The sequence below is a fragment of the Haliotis rubra genome, unplaced genomic scaffold (genome assembly GCF_003918875.1).
Source record: "Haliotis rubra isolate DU_JTF1 unplaced genomic scaffold, ASM391887v1 Scf496, whole genome shotgun sequence".
Lineage (NCBI taxonomy): Eukaryota > Metazoa > Mollusca > Gastropoda > Lepetellida > Haliotidae > Haliotis > Haliotis rubra.
Window position 1 is genome coordinate 206,972 of NW_025767186.1, and position 22,395 is coordinate 229,366.

The following is a 22,395-nucleotide window of genomic DNA, read 5'->3' on the forward strand; positions in this document are numbered from 1 at the left end:
TTCTACAATGGCTTGTTAGACACACACAACTGTAACTCTCTAACTTATGACTACTTAGAGAATAGTTGTATTTCATGTAATCTGTATATATTTATATATTTAAATATATTATATTTATGCAATGGTCAGTATCGATGACGTCAAATCCTCCATTTTCATGTTGTATTATATGTTGCATGGGAGCGGTGTTAATATAAGCAGTAATGCTTGTTCACCAATCCCAATTCATCTTCATGAATAAAAATATGTTTAAATCACAACTTCCTAAACATAGTCGATGTCTCCAGAACCCGCGACATAAATATGTTTTAATTGATTAGAGGTCTGCAAAAGGGTGTAGTTACTTCCCCCTATGCGCACGAATTACCTCCCTTTGATTAAATGGTAGCCTGTTTTCCAAGATCGTTTGTCGACTGTTTTGGAGGAAATGGAATGAACAGTTCATTGTTGTCTCGACACCGAAGACTCGATTCTTGTGCACTGACTAAATGCATTGATGTGATATCTATAGAAAACCTAAATTACTTGTGTATGCCTGCAATGGCACGTGTACCCTTCGCGTGACGTGTGTAAGCAAGTATACTTTTACTCGTGTCTCCATGGAATATATTGATGAACTTTTTTGAATAACGTTTTCAACCAGACTGAAGGTTTTGAGGAAAATGTCCGTCTCTCATCCACTTTTGAAAATACTAAAAGGTTTGTAATCATCTAAGAATGGTTAACAGTCCATTTACACGGCTGTCCGTAATTGTCTGGGTGTTTCACGTCGTTTAAATGTGTACCATGCAAACCAGAAATAAAATAACTGTAGCCTGTTCTCAAATGGCTGAAATTCTGCAGCTTCTTGAGATGTTGGGTTCCCTGCCAGATAATTCATTTTTGTCTGCTGTTTGATTCATCAGATAACTTACAATCAAATGCAACTAGTTTCTGTGTTAAATCATCCAATAAACAAACAAATTGTGTGGGAGTACTGCACTTTACCGGGCGCACTTTTTCAGATTATAATTAGCGCAGCTTGGGTTCCCTAACCCTAACCCTTACCCCTAACCCTAAGGATCGTAAAGGGTGCCTAACCCTAAGGGTCGTAAAGGGTGCCTAACCCTAAGGATCGTAAAGGGTGCCTAACCCTAAGGATCGTAAAGGGTGCCATACCCTAAGGATCGTAAAGGGTGCCATACCCTAACCCTAAGGATCGTAAAGGGAGCAGCGAGGGCTGCGCCCGGTAAAGTGCATTCTAGCCAATTGTGTTCTGAGTGTTCCGATTACTTGTTATTGTTATGTTGGTGAATGACATTCTTCAAATTAGTTATTTTTAAAATTAAATGTGCCTCCTTAAAGAAAAGGAAGTCCTTTTAGAACACATTCAAGTTCCATTTGATAAAGACTAATATCTTTGATCATGCGATTACCCCGTCCAGCTCATCACTGACACATTGGTTTGACACTTTCTGCCTTCATTTATTACTTGAATCCAATTTTCATGACTTCGTAAAGTGTATGGGAAATATATTTCAGATTGTGAAACTGGGTGGGTGGGAGTGGAAAAAGTAGCAGTGTATGCTTTTTTATATATGATTACCAGAAAGTAATACAAAGTAGAAATATTTCTATATCATGATAGAAAGAAAACTTAAGGAATACATTTATTTTCAGAGAAAACATAAATTTGGACTAAGTTTGCAAAAGACAATTGTATAAGGTGCTGTGGGACAAATAAGCTGAAATGGTATGCAATATAATTCATTAAAACGTCAGGGTTGAAATCTAAAAAATGATCTCAGCGTTTTTTTGGTTTTTTTTCATAAGTAAAGATTTATCTTGCCTTTCTTCAACGGTAATATTCATGAAACAGATCAAATTCTGTTTTAGCTAAATGCTGTTTTATAAATCCACTCAAGTTATTACAAACTTACAAGAAATGCCCCGCATGACAGTATTATAAGCTTATATGAACCCTTACCTGTGATATGCCCCTGTATGTAATGAGGTGAGGTGAAATTGGGTTTAACGTCGTGCTTGAGAATATTTCGCTCATATGACGACGTGCATGCATGTATATGTGTATGTGCGGCTGCTTGTACTAGCCCAGACTTAAGCTGGTTTTATAGTGCTAGCCCACTGAGATACCATGCAGCAGTGATGCATGAATACCCCACTCAGACACATTATACTGACTCCGAGCCGACCAGTCCTTGTTGTACCCATTAATGCCGAGCGCCAGGCAGGGACAAGTACCATATTTTAACGTCTTTTGGTATGACGCGGTCGGGGATGGAACCCGCGACCTTCCGCTCTCTGGGCAGATGCTCTAACCACTACACCATGGAGGCGGTCTGTGTATGTAATGAGACATCCCTACTGAAGTGGTCCTAATCTACTGCCTTCGACTGGGCTACTTGCAACAGAGTGCTAGTGTTAGAGCCACCAATATTTAGACAATCTAAGTAATTGTGTCACTTGATGATGGTGTGCAAGGTAAATGGGCCACAAGGCACCATGAGGCTGGTCATGCACGTCACAGTCCTCCGACCTGGAGGGAAGGGGATGTAGTGGGCAGTCACTGACCACTACCGGTACTGGGATGGCCGTGTCCAACATCACTGAACAGCACAAGTGGTTATCACTGGATAGAATGCGGTCTCCTAAGTTGCTTATGCTAAAATTAGACCTGCCCATTAGCCCCATACAAGTCTGTGTTCTTTCAATGTTTTTTTCACCCTTCTCAGTATAAAGTTAAGTAATGTTAAGGCTTTTTTCACCGCCAATGCATCATGGAATGTGGAATAAGGTTTTGGGTTGTACAGTGGTTTGAGGCAACCAACGAAGTAAATGTTTGAAATCCTAACATGTTCTGAGAGATTATTGCCAGATTGAAGCTAGATTTCAAGGTTTATGTGTAACACAAACTCAAGCATACCATCGAACTCGCTCTTTGGATTGAAAGTAATATCTCAAATAATTGAAATTCTTAAAAATATGTCCCTCTAACACTTGATTGCTTTTTTCCTCTAACTTGTTTCTGAATCCACAGGCTAAGCTTGATTAAAGATTTTTTTAAGTCCATGGTTTTGTGTTTTCTTTCTTCTTAGTGGTCCTCCAAGTGCTATCTGCAATAGTAATCTCCCCTGACAGAAGTGCGAGAAACCAAAATCTTTCTAGTATGTGCGTTGATAGTTCAGCGTGTGTTCACCAAATCCACATGATCTCCACTGACCACATGATCTCCCCTGACCACGTGGTCTCCACTGACCAGATGATCTCCCCTGACCACATGGTCTCCACTGACCAGATGATCTCCACTGACCACATGGCCTGCAGGGAGTCAGATGATCCTGTTTAAAACAGTGAAAACAGGATTGGAGATAACAGTACACGAGTGAAGAGATGTCCTAGTATGGACATATGGACCAAAGGGACAATTTTCATAACTCCCTGGGATGCATGGCAGCTTGGACAACATGTGCAGTAGCGGCTGAGACACTTCAAGCCCAACATTTCAAGATATGACCAATAGTCACAGTTATACAGAGAATTGTACAGATATTTTACATCTAATGATCTATCTAATTAAAAATGGAATCCTCAGACCTCAATTCAGCCAGATACATATTTGCAGACAAGCTGGCAGCTCTAGATTTCCTATCCCGTGAATCAATGCCACCTCTACCTGATCAAAAGGTCTCTGCCATGGACATTCAGCATCCAGAGGTTCCTCTCATCAACACTATTGCTAGGTGCAAGTTACCCCAGTTTTCCTTCCATTCTAAGATCATCAAGGATTTGAATGAGGGATTCTTTACTCAACTCAGATATCCAGACCTCTTTTCTCTTCAGGGAAAAGATTCTTATGGGTCTGATAACAGAGATTTACCAGTCAAATTGCCTGTAGTTGATGAAGGATTTCAAGGAATTGCTGTTAAAATACTGGAACATTCATCCAATCGTGGACCCTTCATCAAGTCACCTTCAGACAGATAGCGATCAAATGGGAACAACCTCATATAGGTCTGTTTGCAGTGTCGCTCAACAACCAGTTACAAACCTATATCAGCCCTGTTCCAGATACTTTAGTTACACAGTGGACACCTTGATGACTTTTTGGGAAGACATGATTGCATACCCACTAGCTGCACAAGTTGTAGCCACGGTGAGGAGTCCTCAGATGACGGTGTATCTAGTGGCACCAGCTGAGGTTTCCAGGTATCCTGTCCCAGCTGCTGGATTAACCATTACGTCTGCCCCTTTGGCCAGAGCTTCTCAGATAACCAAAGCAAGTCAGTTGCCATCTCAACCTGGAACAGCTCCACTATCACGTATGGAAACTATCCAGTGACACCTCACATCGGCAGGATTTTCACAAGGAGTTTCCTCATCTGTTACACTGTGAGAGCTTCAACATCTGCCTTATAGGACCTATTGTGGAACCTATTCCAGAAGTGGGGAGTCAGATCTGGAACAGCCAGTTTGGCAAACAAGAAGTAAAGGGACGTATTCGTAAGAATTTTGGAACGTTATCAATGATGATAATAAATCTTAGAATGCTACCTCTAACACTGAATGGAAAAGGTCCGCCCATCTTTCCCTCAGAGTTCCCAGAGTACCTTCCATTACAGCACACAGTTCACGATCTTACCCACCTATAATCTATGTTAAGCTGTCCGTGTTTCATTGTCAGAGTGAGACACCTCTTCACCAGCACACAGTCCGCGATCTTACCCAGCTATAATCTATGTTAAGCTGTCCATGTTTCATTGGCATACGTTCAGAAAATAGTGAGGTTGGTCAGATTGGTTAGAAGTGAGTTGAAATTTTGGCAAAAGTTGGCATGGGAACGTTATGCTATTTTTTCGAATTGATTGAAACATAAGGGTAACATTTTTACTTAATTTGTATACCGGTACTTTTGTACGGTTTGTATACCGGAACGGTTTCCTGGAATTCTTTCCTGGCCTCACATGTTTGTCCTTATGAAGACAACTCCCAAGTGATCAGTTGTGTTGGAGGTGACTTACTGGATCAGCGGTGTCTTTGGGTTCAGTGTAATTTGCAGATGAGTATCAAAAACTCATGTATTTAAAGGTAGAGATGTTTAGAAGGCTGTTCCTCTACCTCATTTAAAGGTCAACTTATCACAAATATGGATTGTCTGATATTATTGTCATCTTTGCCTATTTCTGAAACAGAAATATGTTTTGATGGTGTGTACTCAAATATTGAAAAGAATCTGACAGCTATTGCTAACGATACTCCTGTAATTAAACATTGAAATATTGTCTGAAGTCGTCAGTTTTCAGTTCAGAAATAAATTCCAGTGCCCACTCCTCTTGTGGCTGGAGTAGTAATGGTGTCAGTGTTTCAGCATGCTTCAGTGGATGGACTTGTCCAGGTATTACAGTTGTCACCACTTACTGTAGTTGAAGGCTTCTGCCTATGTAAAATCTTTTACCATATGTAAGTTTATTAGTAAATGACTTGACAGTGTGATGATATGTAGTAGATTTTAATGTAGAATACAGAAGAATACACCATTCTTAGTACACTTATGTACCCAGTCCTATCCTTTGAATTGGTTTGCAATTTAAGACATTACCTTAAAAAAGGTGAAGGTCAGAAAGTAATGATTCAAGGTTGTCTTGCATGTTCATACAAAGAGCCCTAGTTTCATACATATTTGGTATGGAAATGCATTTTTGTTGGTCTGATCATTTCTTTCATGAAAATATTGATATTTCAGTGATTTTGAGGCACAAATTCCTTCATCTGACAGCTGAATGTAAATATTGCCTGTACTGTATTTCCGAAGTCTGTCCACCTACCTCAACTCAATATTCAGCGCATTACATATTCGTCACTCATGTAGACAGTATATTCAGTAGTTGATGCATATGTGGTAACTCCTACACCTTTAGCTTGAGACTTATTGCCCATGTGACAATCTCATGCCAAACAGGGTTCACATGAAAAATAAGTGAGTAGAGGAAGGAAGGAACTCAGACAAATGTCAGTGTTGAAAACAGGTTACCTACCTGCCCATAGCAATGATATTTGTTCCGAGAAAACAGGTTACCTACCTGTCCATAGCAATGATATTTGTTCTGAGAAAATAGGTTTTGTGTATGTCCAATAAAATCAATATAAATCTAATAGTGCAAACAAGATTGACTTGATTCCAAGTTTGTTCAGTGAAAGTTATGTTGTGTTGTTTGGAGGAGGCATGTCATTTTTTACTCCTTTGATGTCTCTTAGAAGCCTTCATCATTTGCACTGCAGTTTGAATGATCTTGTTGGGTTATATTTTCCTTGCCCTCATGGCCTCGATGCCTTGCATGTAAAGCTGACTGTGTGAGTGGAGACAGCATGAACAGGGTATAGTCCATGTATGGAAGCTTCTTGGGGTGGCTCTAGCAACATGAGTGATTGTTATAGATTATTTATGAGATAGATGTTCGTGAGCTGTGTGATGTAGATATCAGCTCTGATAAACTATTAATCAGACTACATGATTCATGTTGCTGATGGCTGCTGCATCTGACCAGGGTTTAAAGGGGGGAACAACCTGTTTTGGTTGTCCAGTGTTTGACTTACTGTTGTTCCTGTAAATGATCACTGCCTTACAGGTTACTATGTACTGACTGATGTTCCAGTCAATGATCACTGCCTTACAGGTTACTATGTACTGACTGATGTTCCTGTAAATGATCACTGCCTTACAGGTTACTATGTACTGACTGATGTTCCTGTAAATGATCACTGCCTTACAGGTTACTATGTACTGACTGATGTTCCTGTAAATGATCACTGCCTTACAGGTTACTATGTACTGACTGATGTTCCAGTCAATGATCACTGCCTTACAGGTTACTATGTACTGACTGATGTTCCTGTAAATGATCACTGTCTTACAGGTTACTATGTACTGACTGATGTTCCAGTCAATGATGATCACTGCCTTACAGGTTACTATGTACTGACTGATGTTCCTGTAAATGATCACTGCCTTACAGGTTACTATGTACTGACTGATGTTCCAGTCAATGATCACTGCCTTACAGGTTACTATGTACTGACTGATGTTCCAGTAAATGATCACTGCCTTACAGGTTACTATGTACTGACTGATGTTCCTGTAAATGATCACTGCCTTACAGGTTACTATGTACTGACTGATGTTCCTGTAAATGATCACTGCCTTACAGGTTACTATGTACTGACTGATGTTCCTGTAAATGATCACTGCCTTACAGGTTACTATGTACTGACTGATGTTCCAGTCAATGATCACTGCCTTACAGGTTACTATGTACTGACTGATGTTCCTGTAAATGATCACTGTCTTACAGGTTACTATGTACTGACTGATGTTCCAGTCAATGATCACTGCCTTACAGGTTACTATGTACTGACTGATGTTCCTGTAAATGATCACTGTCTTACAGGTTACTATGTACTGACTGATGTTCCTGTAAATGATCACTGCCTTACAGGTTACTATGTACTGACTGATGTTCCTGTAAATGATCACTGCCTTACAGGTTACTATGTACTGACTGATGTTCCAGTCAATGATCACTGCCTTACAGGTTACTATGTACTGACTGATGTTCCTGTAAATGATCACTGTCTTACAGGTTACTATGTACTGACTGATGTTCCTGTCAATGATCACTGCCTTACAGGTTACTATGTACTGACTGATGTTCCTGTAAATGATCACTGTCTTACAGGTTACTATGTACTGACTGATGTTCCAGTCAATGATCACTGCCTTACAGGTTACTATGTACTGACTGATGTTCCAGTCAATGATCACTGCCTTACAGGTTACAGGTTACTATGTACTGTTCCACACTGATGTACTGACTGATCCAGTCAATGATCACTGCCTTACAGGTTACTATGTACTGACTGATGTTCCTGTAAATGATCACTGCCTTACAGGTTACTATGTACTGACTGATGTTCCAGTCAATGATCACTGCCTTACAGGTTACTATGTACTGACTGATCTTCCTGTAAATGATCACTGTCTTACAGGTTACTATGTACTGACTGATGTTCCTGTAAATGATCACTGTCTTACAGGTTACTATGTACTGACTGATCTTCCTGTAAATGATCACTGTCTTACAGGTTACTATGTACTGACTGATGTTCCTGTAAATGATCACTGTCTTACAGGTTACTATGTACTGACTGATGTTCCTGTCAATGATCACTGCCTTACAGGTTACTATGTACTGACTGATGTTCCTGTAAATGATCACTGCCTTACAGGTTACTATGTACAGACTGATGTTCCAGTCAATGATCACTGCCTTACAGGTTACTATGTACTGACTGATGTTCCAGTCAATGATCACTGCCTTACAGGTTACTATGTACTGACTGATGTTCCTGTAAATGATCACTGCCTTACAGGTTACTATGTACTGACTGATGTTCCAGTCAATGATCACTGCCTTACAGGTTACTATGTACTGACTGATGTTCCAGTCAATGATCACTGCCTTACAGGTTACTATGTACTGACTGATACCACCTGACCCTGCTGTCCATGTTACCTGTCCCAACCCTGCTGCCCATGTTACCTGTCCCAAACCCTGCGGTCCATGTTACCTGTCCCAACCTTTCTGCTCATGTTACCTGTCCCAATACTGCTGTCCATGTTACCTGTCCCAACCCTGCTGTCTATGTTACCTGTCCCAACCCTGCTGCTCATGTTACCTGTCCCAATACTGCTGTCCATGTAACCTGTCCCAACCTTTCTGCTCATGTTACCTGTCCCAATACTGCTGCCCATGTTACCTGTCCCAACCTTTCTGCTCATGTTACCTGTCCCAACCCTGCTGCCCATGTTACCTGTGCCAACCCTGCTGCCCATGTTACCTGTGCCAACCCTGCTGTCAATGTTACCTGTCCCAACCCTGCTGCCCATGTTACTTGTGCCAACCCTGCTGTCTATGTTACCTGTCCCAACCCTGCTGCCCATGTTACTTGTGCCAACCCTGCTGTCAATGTTACCTGTCCCAACCCTGCTGCCCATGCACCTGTCCCAACCCTGCTGTCAATGTTACCTGTCCCAACCCTGCTGCCCATGTTACTTGTGCCAACCCTGCTGTCAATGTTACCTGTCCCAACCCTGCTGCCCATGTTACTTGTGCCAACCCTGCTGCTCATGTTACCTGTCCCAACCCTGCTGCCCATGTTACCTTTGTGCCAACCCTGCTGCTCATGTTACCTGTCCCAACCCTGCTGCCCATGTTACCTGTCCCAACCCTGCTGCCCATGTTACCTGTCCCAACCCTGCTGCCCATGTTACCTTGTCCCAACCCTGCTGCCCATGTTACTTGTCCCAACCCTGCTGCCCATGTTACCTGTCCCAACCCTGCTGCCCATGTTACTTGTCCCAACCCTGCTGTCTATGTTACCTGTCCCAACCCTGCTGCTCATGTTACCTGTCCCAACCCTGCTGCCCATGTTACCTGTTCCAACCTTTCTGCCCATGTTACCTGTCCCAACCCTGGTGCTCATGTTACCTGTCCCAACCCTGCTGCCCATGTTACCTGTCCCAACCCTGCTGCCCATGTTACCCATCCCAACCCTGCTGGCCATGTTACCTGTCCCAACCCTGCTGTCTATGTTACCTGTCCCAACCCATCCAAAACCCTGCTGCCCATGTTACCTGTCCCAACCCTGCTGCCCATGTTACCTGTCCCAACCCTGCTGCCCATGTTACCTGTCCCAACCCTGCTGCCCATGTTACCTGTCCCAACCCTGCTGCCCATGTTACCTGTCCCAACCCTGCTGTGCGTCTACCTGTCCCAACCCCTGCTTCATGTTACCTGTCCCAACCCTGCTGCCCATGTTACCTGTCCCAACCTTTGCTGTCTGCTCATGTTACCTGTCCCAACCCTGCTGTCTACATGCTATGTTACCTGTCCCAACCCTGCTGCCCATGTTACCTGTCCCAACCTGCTCTGCCCATGTTACCCATGTTACCTCCCAACCCTGCTGTCCATGTTACCTGTCCCAACCCCTGCTGTCCATGTTGCCTGTCCCAAACCTTTCTGCTCATGTTACCCATCTGTGCCCAACCTGTCTGCTGCCCATGTTGCCTGTCCCAACCTTTCTGCTCATGTTACCTGTGCCAACCCTGCTGTCCATGTTGCCTGTCCCAACCTTTCTGCTGCTGCCCATGTTACCTGTTACCTGTCCCAACCCTGCTGCCCATGTTACCTGTCCCAACCTTTCTGCTCATGTTACCTGTGCCAACCCTGCCCCAACCTTGCTGCCCATGTTACCTGTCCCAACCTTTCTGCTCATGTTACCTGTGCCAACCCTGCTGTCCATGTTACCCATCCCAACCCTTGCCACTAGACGTCTATCCACTCACTCAAAATCAATCATGAACATTTAGAGGTAGAGAGGTTTAAGGAGTCCCTAGATTCAAGTGACACGGAAGTAATATTCTTTGTGATAAATTGTATCATGTGCTGTTCAGAAACATTTTTGTCCATTTCAGGCGCCTTGCTGGACCTACACAATGAGCAGAGCATCATAAGGGATTCCAATATCAAACTGGTAACATTTTGTCGAGCACTGGAAGATATTTTTCGATGTGGATTAATGAGTAAGTAAATGAAGCTAGTTTAGTAAGGAACTTAGTGTAGCTGAAGTTCATATGTAGGCATGTGTTGGTTTATTGATTACACCGCTAAGTCATGGATACTAAATATGCTCACACTTGCATGCATATAGTGTGCAGCTGTTTGGAGACAGGACTTTATACTAAGGGCTCATAGACATATTGCCAGGGAATTGGTGTATGAGAAACATAGCTGTGCCCCTGGTGTAGACACATGTCTGCATGCCTTGACAACAGGTCTCTTGTGGATGTGTCATTTGTACTGATCACTGGTCTTGTGTAAAGATATATATACTCGGTATTATTAATGAAGGGTCAAGCTATTGGTAACACAATTTCTTGAAAGTTGTAAAATCTTCGTTTTTGTTTGAAATATATACAACTGAATGTTTTACAAACTTTCTTAACAGTATCGAAAAACACATCAGGCCGTTGAAATGTCATTATTACATTCTGTTACAAATGGCACATTTTTTATTCAAATTATCAATGTGGAAATCTACCTGCCTCCTAATGTCAAAGATACACATGTGTAAGTCACTATAACCATGGGAAGTGGAGGACAATACACATGCATTGATGCTTTTTAACTATCGTTCACATTTTTTGACACTTGCTGAAAGGGGTCAGGCTATAGGCCTTTTGAAATCTGGTCAAAGTCAGCAGCAGGTTGCTGTCGGCTTTGATGTGAGTCAGAGTGGTATTGGTAGACTGTGGCAGAGATTTCAAGCCAATAAGTCCGTGGAATATACACACGTCAAACCAGTCACCTCAGAGTCACAACAGTCTGAGATGATAGGCACATGATGGTGTAACACCTTAACGCAAGATATCTTCAGACAGAACACTTCAATGTTAACAATGTAAGGATATCCAGGAGAACTTTTCGATGACGTTTAAGGGCAGCCAGACATCCGCTGTAGGTGACCTGCAGTATTTCCACCACTAACATAATATCACAGGCAGGCACGTTTGAGATGGAGTAGACATCCGCTGTAATTGACCTGCAGTATTTCCACCACTAACACAATATCACAGGCAGGCGCGTTTGAGATGGAGTAGACATCCGCTGTAATTGACCTGCAGTATTTCCACCACTAACACAATATCACAAGCAGGCACGTTTGAGATGGAGTAGACATCATCTGGAATCAATGTCAATGGTCTCGTGTGAAAACAGATTCAATTTGTCCTTCCATGTTGGTTGGCTGAGAGGGTTTATCGTTGAGGCAATGGACAGCGAATCACAGATGCTTGGCAAGAGTGTAGGATGGATTGAGCCAGTATGCTTGTCAGACCTCAACCCAATTGAGCATGCCTGGGATGAACTCAGTCGACATGTGTACACACAGTGTACAGTGGATCTCCCAGGACTCTGCAGAGCTCTAGTAGAGGGATGGAATGCGATTCTGCAAGCTTTCTTTATGAACTTGATAAGGAAATGAGAATAAGGTGCACCTGTGTCTTGGACGTGCGAGGATGGTACACAAGATATTGTGTTTGTCATTTATATTTGGGGGGGGTTGGTCTGTACAACTGTAGTTTGCTAGTGCTGTTTGAACTTTTTGTCTGTATGTCACAATGTGACATTATGATGACTCTTAGTTCTATATTTCTGATAAACTTTTCTTTACATGTGCTATATATCATTTGACACTTTATTAATGATGCCTAGTATGTATGTAATTTGTACTGATGGCAGGTCTTGTGTAAAGATACATGTGTGATTTGTACTGATACATGTGTTCGATTTGTACTGATACATGTGTGATTTGTACTGATACATGTGTGTGATTTGTAATGATACATGTGTGTGATTTGTACTGATACATGTGTGTGATTTGTAGATACATGTGTGATTTGTACTGATGCATGAGTGTGATTTGTACTGATACATGTGTGATTTGTACTGATACATGAGTGTGATTTGTACTGATGCATGTGTGATTTGTACTGATACATGTGTGATCTGTACTGATACATGTGTGTATTTGTACAGATGCATGTGTGATTTGTACTGATACATGAGTGTGATTTGTACTGATACATGTGTGTGATTTGTACTGATACATGAGTGTGATTTGTACTGATACATGTGTGTGATTTGTACTGATACATGTGTGATTTGTACTGATACATGAGTGTGATTTGTACTGATGCATGTGTGATTTGTACTGATACATGTGTGATTTGTACTGATACATGTGTGTGATTTGTACTGATACATGAGTGTGATTTGTACTGATACATGTGTGTGATTTGTACTGATACATGTGTGTGATTTGTACTGATACATGAGTGTGTGTGATTTGTACTGATGCATGAGTGTGATTTGTACTGATACATATGTGATTTGTACTGATACATGAGTGTGATTTGTACCGATACATGTGTGTGTGTGATTTGTACGGATGTATGTGTGATTTGTACTCATACATGTGTGTTATTTGTACTGATACATGAGTGTGTGTGATTTGTACTGATACATGAGTGTGTGTGATTTGTACTGATACATGAGTGTGTGTGATTTGTACTGATGCATGTGTGATTTGTACTGATACATGAGTGTGATTTGTACTGATACATGTGTGATTTGTACTGATACATGAGTTTGATTTGTACTGATACATGAGTGTGATTTGTACTGATGCATGTGTGATTTGTACGTATACATGTGTGATTTGTACTGATACATGTGTGATTTGTACTGATACATGTGTGTGATTTGTACTGATACATGTGTGATTTGTACTGATACATGTGTGATTTGTACTGATACATAAGTGTGATTTGTACTGATACATGAGTGTGATTTGTACTGATACATGAGTGTGATTTGTACTGATACATGAGTGTGATTTGTACTGATGCATGTGTGATTTGTACTGATGCATGTGTGATTTGTACTGATACATGAGTGTGATTTGTACTGATACATGAGTGTGATTTGTACTGATACATGAGTGTGATTTGTACTGATACATGAGTGTGATTTGTACTGATACATGTGTGATTTGTACTGATACATGTGTGATTTGTACTGATACATGTGTGATTTGTACTGATGCATGTGTGATTTGTACTTATGCATGAGTGTGATTTGTACTGATACATGTGTGATTTGTACTGATACATGTGTGATTTGTACTGATACATGAGTGTGATTTGTACTGATGCATGTGTGATTTGTACTGATACATGAGTGTGATTTGTACTGATACATGAGTGTGATTTGTACTGATACATGAGTGTGATTTGTACTGATACATGTGTGTGATTTGTACTGATACATGTGTGATTTGTACTGATACATGTGTGATTTGTACTGATGCATGTGTGATTTGTACTGATACATGAGTGTGATTTGTACTGATACATGTGTGATTTGTACTGATACATGTGTGATTTGTACTGATACATGAGTGTGATTTGTACTGATGCATGTGTGATTTGTACTGATGCATGTGTGATTTGTACTGATACATGTGTGATTTGTACTGATACATGAGTGTGATTTGTACTGATGCATGTGTGATTTGTACTGATACATGAGTGTGATTTGTACTGATACATGAGTGTGATTTGTACTGATGCATGTGTGATTTGTACTGATGCATGTGTGATTTGTACTGATACATGTGTGTGATTTGTACTGATACATGTGTGATTTGTACTGATGCATGAGTGTGATTTGTACTGATACATGTGTTTTGTACTGATACATGAGTGTGATTTGTACTGATACATGAGTGTGATTTGTACTGATGCATGTGTGATTTGTACTGATACATGAGTGTGATTTGTACTGATACATGAGTGTGATTTGTACTGATACATGAGTGTGATTTGTACTGATACATGTGTGATTTGTACTGATACATGTGTGATTTGTACTGATACATAAGTGTGATTTGTACTGATACATGAGTGTGATTTGTACTGATGCATGTGTGATTTGTACTGATACATGAGTGTGATTTGTACTGATACATGAGTGTGATTTGTACTGATACATGAGTGTGATTTGTACTGATGCATGTGTGATTTGTACTGATACATGAGTGTGATTTGTACTGATACATGAGTGTGATTTGTACTGATACATGTGTGATTTGTACTGATACATGAGTGTGATTTGTACTGATACATGTGTGATTTGTACTGATGCATGAGTGTGATTTGTACTGATACATGTGTGATTTGTACTGATACATGTGTGATTTGTACTGATACATGAGTGTGATTTGTACTGATACATGAGTGTGATTTGTACTGATACATGTGTGTGATTTGTACTGATACATGAGTGTGATTTGTACTGATACATGAGTGTGATTTGTACTGATACATGTGTGATTTGTACTTATGCATGAGTGTGATTTGTACTGATACATGTGTGATTTGTACTGATACATGTGTGATTTGTACTGATACATGAGTGTGATTTGTACTGATGCATGTGTGATTTGTACTGATACATAAGTGTCATTTGTACTGATACATGAGTGTGATTTGTACTGATACATGAGTGTCATTTGTACTGATACATGAGTGTCATTTGTACTGATACATGTGTGATTTGTACTGATACATGTGTGATTTGTACTGATGCATGTGTGATTTGTACTGATACATGAGTGTGATTTGTACTGATACATGTGTGATTTGTACTGATACATGAGTGTGATTTGTACTGATACATGTGTGTGATTTGTACTGATACATGAGTGTGATTTGTACTGATACGTGAGTGTGATTTGTACTGATACATGTGTGTGATTTGTACTGATACATGAGTGTGATTTGTACTGATACATGAGTATGATTTGTACTGATACATGTGTGTGATTTGTACTGATACATGTGTGATTTGTACTGATACGTGTGATTTGTACTGATACATGAGTGTGATTTGTACTGATACATGTGTGATTTGTACTGATACATGAGTGTGATTTGTACTGATACATGTGTGATTTGTACTGATGCATGAGTGATTTGTACTGATACATGTGTGATTTGTACTGATACATGTGAGTGATTTGTACTGATACATGTGTGATTTGTACTGATACATGTGTGATTTGTACAGATGCATGTGTGATTTGTACTGATACATGAGTGTGATTTGTACTGATACATGAGTGTGATTTGTACTGATACATGAGTGTGATTTGTACTGATACATGTGAGTGATTTGTACTGATACATGTGTGTGATTTGTACTGATGCATGTGTGTGATTTGTACTGATACATGAGTGTATTGTGTACTGATACATGTGTGATTTGTACTGATAAATGTATGATTTGTACTGATACATGTGTGATTTGTACTGATGCATGAGTGATTTGTACTGATACATGAGTGTGATTTGTACTGATACATGTGTGTGATTTGTACTGATACATGTGTGTGATTTGTACTGATACATGTGTGATCTGTACTGATACATGTGTGATTTCTACTGTGGCTATATCTCTGCGTCACTATATCCTTCTTATACCTGGGTTATTGATTTGCTGGACTTACTCAGATGTTGTGTTTCAGATAACAGTGGATGGTTCAGTCGCTGTGACTTCTGGACATGGATCAGCAAAGTATCTCACTGGTAACTACCTCAACATATCCCAGGGTACACAATCAGCATCTCCACCCCCAGTGTTCTAACACCAACATATCCCAGGGTACACAATCAGCATCTCCACCCTCAGTGTTCTAACACCAACATATCCCAGGGTGCACAATCAGCATCTCCACCCTCAGTGTTCTAACACCAACATATCCCAGGGTACACAATCAGCATCTCTAACCTCAGTGTTCTAACACCAACATATCCCAGGGTGCACAATCAGCATCTCTAACCTCAGTGTTCTAACACCAACATATCCCAGGGTGCACAATCAGCATCTCCACCCTCAGTGTTCTAACACCAACATATCCCAGGGTACACAATCAGCATCTCTAACCTCAGTGTTCTAACACCAACATATCCCAGGGTACACAATCAACATCTCCACCCTCAGTGTTCTAACACCAAAATTTCCCAGGGTACACAATCAGCATTTTTAACCTCAGTGTTCTAACACCAACATATCCCAGGGTACACAATCAGCATCTCCATCCTCAGTGTTCTAACACCAACATATCCCAGGGTACACAATCAGCATCTCCACCCTCAGTGTTCTAACACCAACATATCCCAGGGTACACAATCAGTATCTCCACCCTCAGTGTTCTAACACCAACATATCCCAGGGTACACAATCAGCATCTCTAACCTCAGTGTTCTAACACCAACATATCCCAGGGTACACAATCAGCATCTCCACCCTCAGTGTTCTAACACCAACATTTCCCAGGGTACACAATCAGCATCTCTAACCTCAGTGTTCTAACACCAACATATCCCAGGGTACACAATCAGCATCTCTAACCTCAGTGTTCTAACACCAACATATCCCAGGGTGCACAATCAGGATCTCTAACCTCAGTGTTCTAACACCAACATATCCCAGGGTACACAATCAGCATCTCTAACCTCAGTGTTCTAACACCAACATATCCCAGGGTGCACAATCAGGATCTCTAACCTCAGTGTTCTAACACCAACATATCCCAGGGTACACAATCAGCATCTCTAACATTTCTACTTACCCACACTGATCTTCCACTTCCACCCACTTCCACACACTGATCTTCCACTTACCCTACGACCACCCACCACACACTGATCTTCCACTTACCCGACTACCTTCCACTTACCCGACCACATGACCACACACTGATCTTCCACTTACCCACATGACACACACTGATCTTCCACTTACCCTCGGACACACATGACCACACACTGATCTTCCACTTACCCGGCACACTGATCTTCCACTTACCCGACACACATGACCACACACTGATCTTCCACTTACCCACACACACATGACACTGACTTCACTGATCTTCCACTTACCCTTCCACACACGACACACACACTGATCTTCCCACTTACCCGACACACATGACCACACACTGATCTTCCACTTACCCGACACCACACATCTTCCACACACTGATCTTCCACTTACCCTTACACACATGACCACACACTGATCTTCCACTTACCCAACACACATGACCACACACTGATCTTCCACTTACCCAACACACATGACCACACACTGATCTTCCACTTACCCAACACACATGACCACACACTGATCTTCCACTTACCCAACACACCTGACCACACACTGATCTTCCACTTACCCAACACACACAACCACACACTGATCTTCCACTTACCCAACACACACCACCACACACTGATCTTCCACCACTTGCACACGCCACACACACTGATCTTCCACTTACCACCTCGACACACTGATCTTCCACTTACCCAACACACGACCACACACTGATCTTCCACTTACCCGACACACACGACCACACACTGATCTTCCACTTACCCAACACACAACCACACACTGATCTTCCACTTACCCGACACACATGACCACACACTGATCTTCCACTTACCCAACACACACGACCACACACTGATCTTCCACTTACACACACACCACACACTGATCTTCCACTTACCCGTACTATGACCACACACTGATCTTCCACTTACCCTCACACACATGACACACTGATCTTCCACTTACCCGACACACATGACCACACACTGATCTTCCACTTACCCGACACACATGACCACACACTGATCTTCCACTTACCCGACACACACGACCACACACTGATCTTCCACTTACCCGACACACGACCACACACTGATCTTCCACTTACCCGACACACAACCACACACTGATCTTCCACTTACCCGACACACGACCACACACTGATCTTCCACTTACCCGACACACGACCACACACTGATCTTCCACTTACCCGACACACAACCACACACTGATCTTCCACTTACCCGACACACATGACCACGAGTCAGCTGGGTCAGCCCAACTCACCTAACTAGGAATACTGAAAGTCTGCTTCCTTAATTGCTAATTTATTCCTGTCCTTCTCCCCTTGTGTTTTTCAGGATGGGATTTTGTGTGTCTGCTTTCCCTATAGGACAACTTCCACAGTCTCTATTGAAGCGTGCAGCATGCTTCACTATCTGCTCACGTGACTCCCTCTCAATGATCATTCTCTTTTTTGTTGCACGACAGTGCGGACGTGCTGTATATTTATTTGGGGACAGGTTTCACCATAACATCATGGGAAAACCAGATCTACAGTCAATAAAATGAAAGTTTTTGTGCTCAATGCATGAAGATTTTTTCGTCTCTCGATCCCCACTCGTCTTACATTGATCACAGAGAATTTCAGACAGCGGCCTGAAAATCTACAGAAACTGGCCCCACTCCCGCAAAAATATGCAACACCCTACTTATGATCGTGGCTCAGCGTATGAAAGTTGATTCATCGGACCAAGAAGATTTTATAGGCGTTTCGTCGGTTTCCTATTAACTGAAAATGTTTGTAACCTTTTACAGGTGCCTCCTTCATCGTGTGTACGCTATTGCGTAGTAGTGATTGAGAGTCCCTCAGTGCCTGTCACATCTACAGTTTCAAGGGATCTTCGATCAACTTCATCATCATCTAGATCATCGATCCCTCCCCCATTGACTGTCTGCAGCCTGTGTGGGTTTGGAGCGTGGCCAGTTGCGTTCGTCGAGCCGACTGTCCCCTCCTGGTTCGTTGAACTGAATGGAGCTGGCTCCAACAGCGTCATTGGGGGATTCGCATCACGAATCTGTTTCCATCGATTTAGATCACCCGACTGACAATACATATCACCACACCGATCCCATTCACCACGCAGATCCAGATTACCACCAAAATCCTGATCACCAAACCGGACGTGTTCACTGAGCCAATCCAGATCACAGTCCCCGATCCAGATCACAGTCCCCGATCCAGATCACAACTCTGATCCAGATCCAGATTACAGATCACTGAACCGTACTAGGTCGCTGATCCAACAGCATTCACCGATCCAACAGCGTTCACCAAACCGCCAGCATTCATTGAACTGTTAGCATTCGCCAAACCATCCATTTCTCGGACATTCCCCACCAACTCTACTGATTCACTGAATCAGCTCGATTCGGCAAATCCCCCTCTGTTGTGTCGTGCTACTTCCAACATGGCGTATCTTCAGAACTCTCCTTGAGCTTCGGCGAAATTGTACCTACGCAGACGTTCGGACAACAGCTTTCTTCCCAGCCTATGGGTTCGTCTGAGCCTACCCTACTTGTGTCTGGGATGCCTCCCAAGACGCTCAACCCACATCAAACTTCGTCTTCGTTCTCTTGGTTTGGGCTATGCCAGCCACCTATAATATGAAGGAATAGTTTTGGTTGATTTGACACACATGATTGCTTGGTTCACAGACCACATAAATCTATCTACAGCCGACCACCTACAGCCTTCTACTACATTCAACATGAAGGATCGGGACTTGTCAACACTGTTCTTTTATATCCTCATTGAGGATTGTGAACTAGTATCTAGATACAGCCAAATTTGTTGAACTATACCAGCTTCCAACACGATGTTAGTATTCAAGGCATTTATGAGTGGCATGCTCTAAGCACGACAATCTGACTTGTTTTCTCCAGATTACCCTATGTCAGTAGTGCAGGCATCTAGATTATGCCAGCACTTGACGTTCTGACGATCCTGGATCTCCAAGACTCCTCCGTGACCAAGGCTCATCTCATTCCAAAGGCTCATCTCATCACCATGATGGATGATTGTTCAACGAATCTACCCTAAGGCGTAGATGTCAGCTCTACAACCACCCGTTTGTGCATTACTAGATCAGTTTGCTATAAAAGAATATTTTAAGACGCTTCACTGAGTGCTGTTACTTCCGACTACCTAGGCTGTGGTGTGTCGCTAGGTGCAATCATGGCCTGGTTCGTCATCTTCGAGCGAGTGACTTTCAAGACCTCCTTCCTGTTAGCCTTGGCTACTTTGTCCGTTTCGAGTGGAAGAAGCATGGCAAGGTATTCCTGGGTCTCCGCTGGGACCAACTGCCAGGGCAGATGTTTACTATTCCCCCGTTGTCCACCATCCTCTAGCCTGATGATAAAGAAGACTTGACAGTCTGCCTTGTTAGGGCTCTACGCATCTTCCATGCTGCCTCAAAGGACCGTCAACATGCGTCTTCATACCCTTGTCGACCGCTTCAAGAGCTGAGGTTTCCCAGACTACACTGGCCTTTCACTGCCACAATCCTGTGGGCCTACGCTTTTGCAGGGTTACCTCCTTCAGCCACCTCCAAAACATCATGAGACTCGTGACTTGTGCACTAGCCCAGACATTCATCTTGGAAGATTGCTTATGGCGTTCTGATTCAGTCTTTTCTTCACATTTCCTGCGAGACCTGTCTGTCATGGATGTCCAAGGACTACACCAGTCGGAACCTCTCATACTGGCTCAGCAGCTTACATCGGGCCCACCAACGCAGATAAGGGATGGTTCCGTGTGTACATTACTGCTTCTCTGTATATACTGAATAAAAGTTTGAACAAACTTTTGTTCTTGTCATTATGGGTTCAGAACTACTTCACTTAGCTTCCATACTAAGGCACTGAATATGGTCACCGGGCGTGGCCTTATAGACGCTGAGGCACAGTCTTGTATTGCGATTCAGAAGTGTTCGACGTTCACGCTTACTGACCTCTACTCCACAGAGCAATCATGTCAGTGAAGTGTGTCATTCCCAAATTTCAGTGGATTTCGTTGCGTCCTGGCTCCTAAATTGCCGGGCACATCCTTTGACTAAGCTTAGGTAAAGAGTAAGGGTCAATTTGATGGTGTCTCGGGAACTGAATGTTAAAACTTGTGAGCTTTCTGAGTTGTGCTTCTCTTTCACCCGCCCACAGTTGGTGTCTATGAGGTCTTCTTGAAGCAGGGCCTGGCTCGATTCTAGTCGAAAGACTGTAATTACAGGGGTACCTTGTAAATCGTGGCGAGGTGAAGCTTACTTGCTGAGTTGCTTCCCTTTGTCTTGTACGAACGTTGCGGCCGAACACCACATCGCTCGGGAGCACCCATCTCCTTGAGAGTTATGCTTAGTAAGCCACAAAGTTTCAGAGAACCCACTACAAGCATATGAGTTATGCGGAGTCGTAACAGACCTCCCTTGTGCATCGCTATCTACAGTTGTCATCAGTCCACACAGCTTCTGTACCAGCTGTTCACACTGTCCAGATAGAAGGGTAATCTGTGACCTGCCGTCCAACCGTGGGATAAGTGCAAGTCATGAGATAGGACAAGTGTAAAAATTTGAAAATTGTAACTATAAATTGTATATTTATATACTTATCCTATCTCACACAATGGGTGCCCGCCTGGCCTCCCCACTACTCAGATTACGGCGTTGGTTCCAAAACCGGGAATGGGACTAGGGAAGCAGTGCTATAGGGAGAGCAGCATGCAGTGCACAGGATAGGATAAGTATATCAATATGCAATTTATAGTTAAAATTTTCAAATTTGTTAATGGTGGCATGAGTTATCTTGGGCTATTTATCTCAGTGCTGGACAATTAGATTTAGTGTATTTAACGTGTAATGCAGAGATTCAGAACATTTTTGTCTTCGAGGCGTGGCATTGTGTGTACATCAAAAGTACCACTAGGTGAGGTCATATGAGACTTAATTTACGAGACAGTATGATAATTACCACGATCCACGAATCAAGT

The 22,395-nt window shown here is 42.3% G+C and overlaps 1 protein-coding gene across 1 annotated transcript in view; it reads left to right on the top strand.

The window, feature by feature from the left end:
- Nucleotides 1–377: 377 nt before the first annotated feature.
- LOC124291554 overlaps nt 378–22,395 on the top strand; it is a 124,820-nt gene continuing 102,802 nt past the window's right edge. The window contains exons 1-3 of the mRNA XM_046728570.1: nt 378–699; nt 10,529–10,636; nt 16,201–16,261. Of these exons, the coding sequence (XP_046584526.1) occupies nt 663–699; nt 10,529–10,636; nt 16,201–16,261 (206 nt within the window). The 5' untranslated portion in view covers nt 378–662. The remainder of the gene's footprint in view (nt 700–10,528; nt 10,637–16,200; nt 16,262–22,395) is intronic.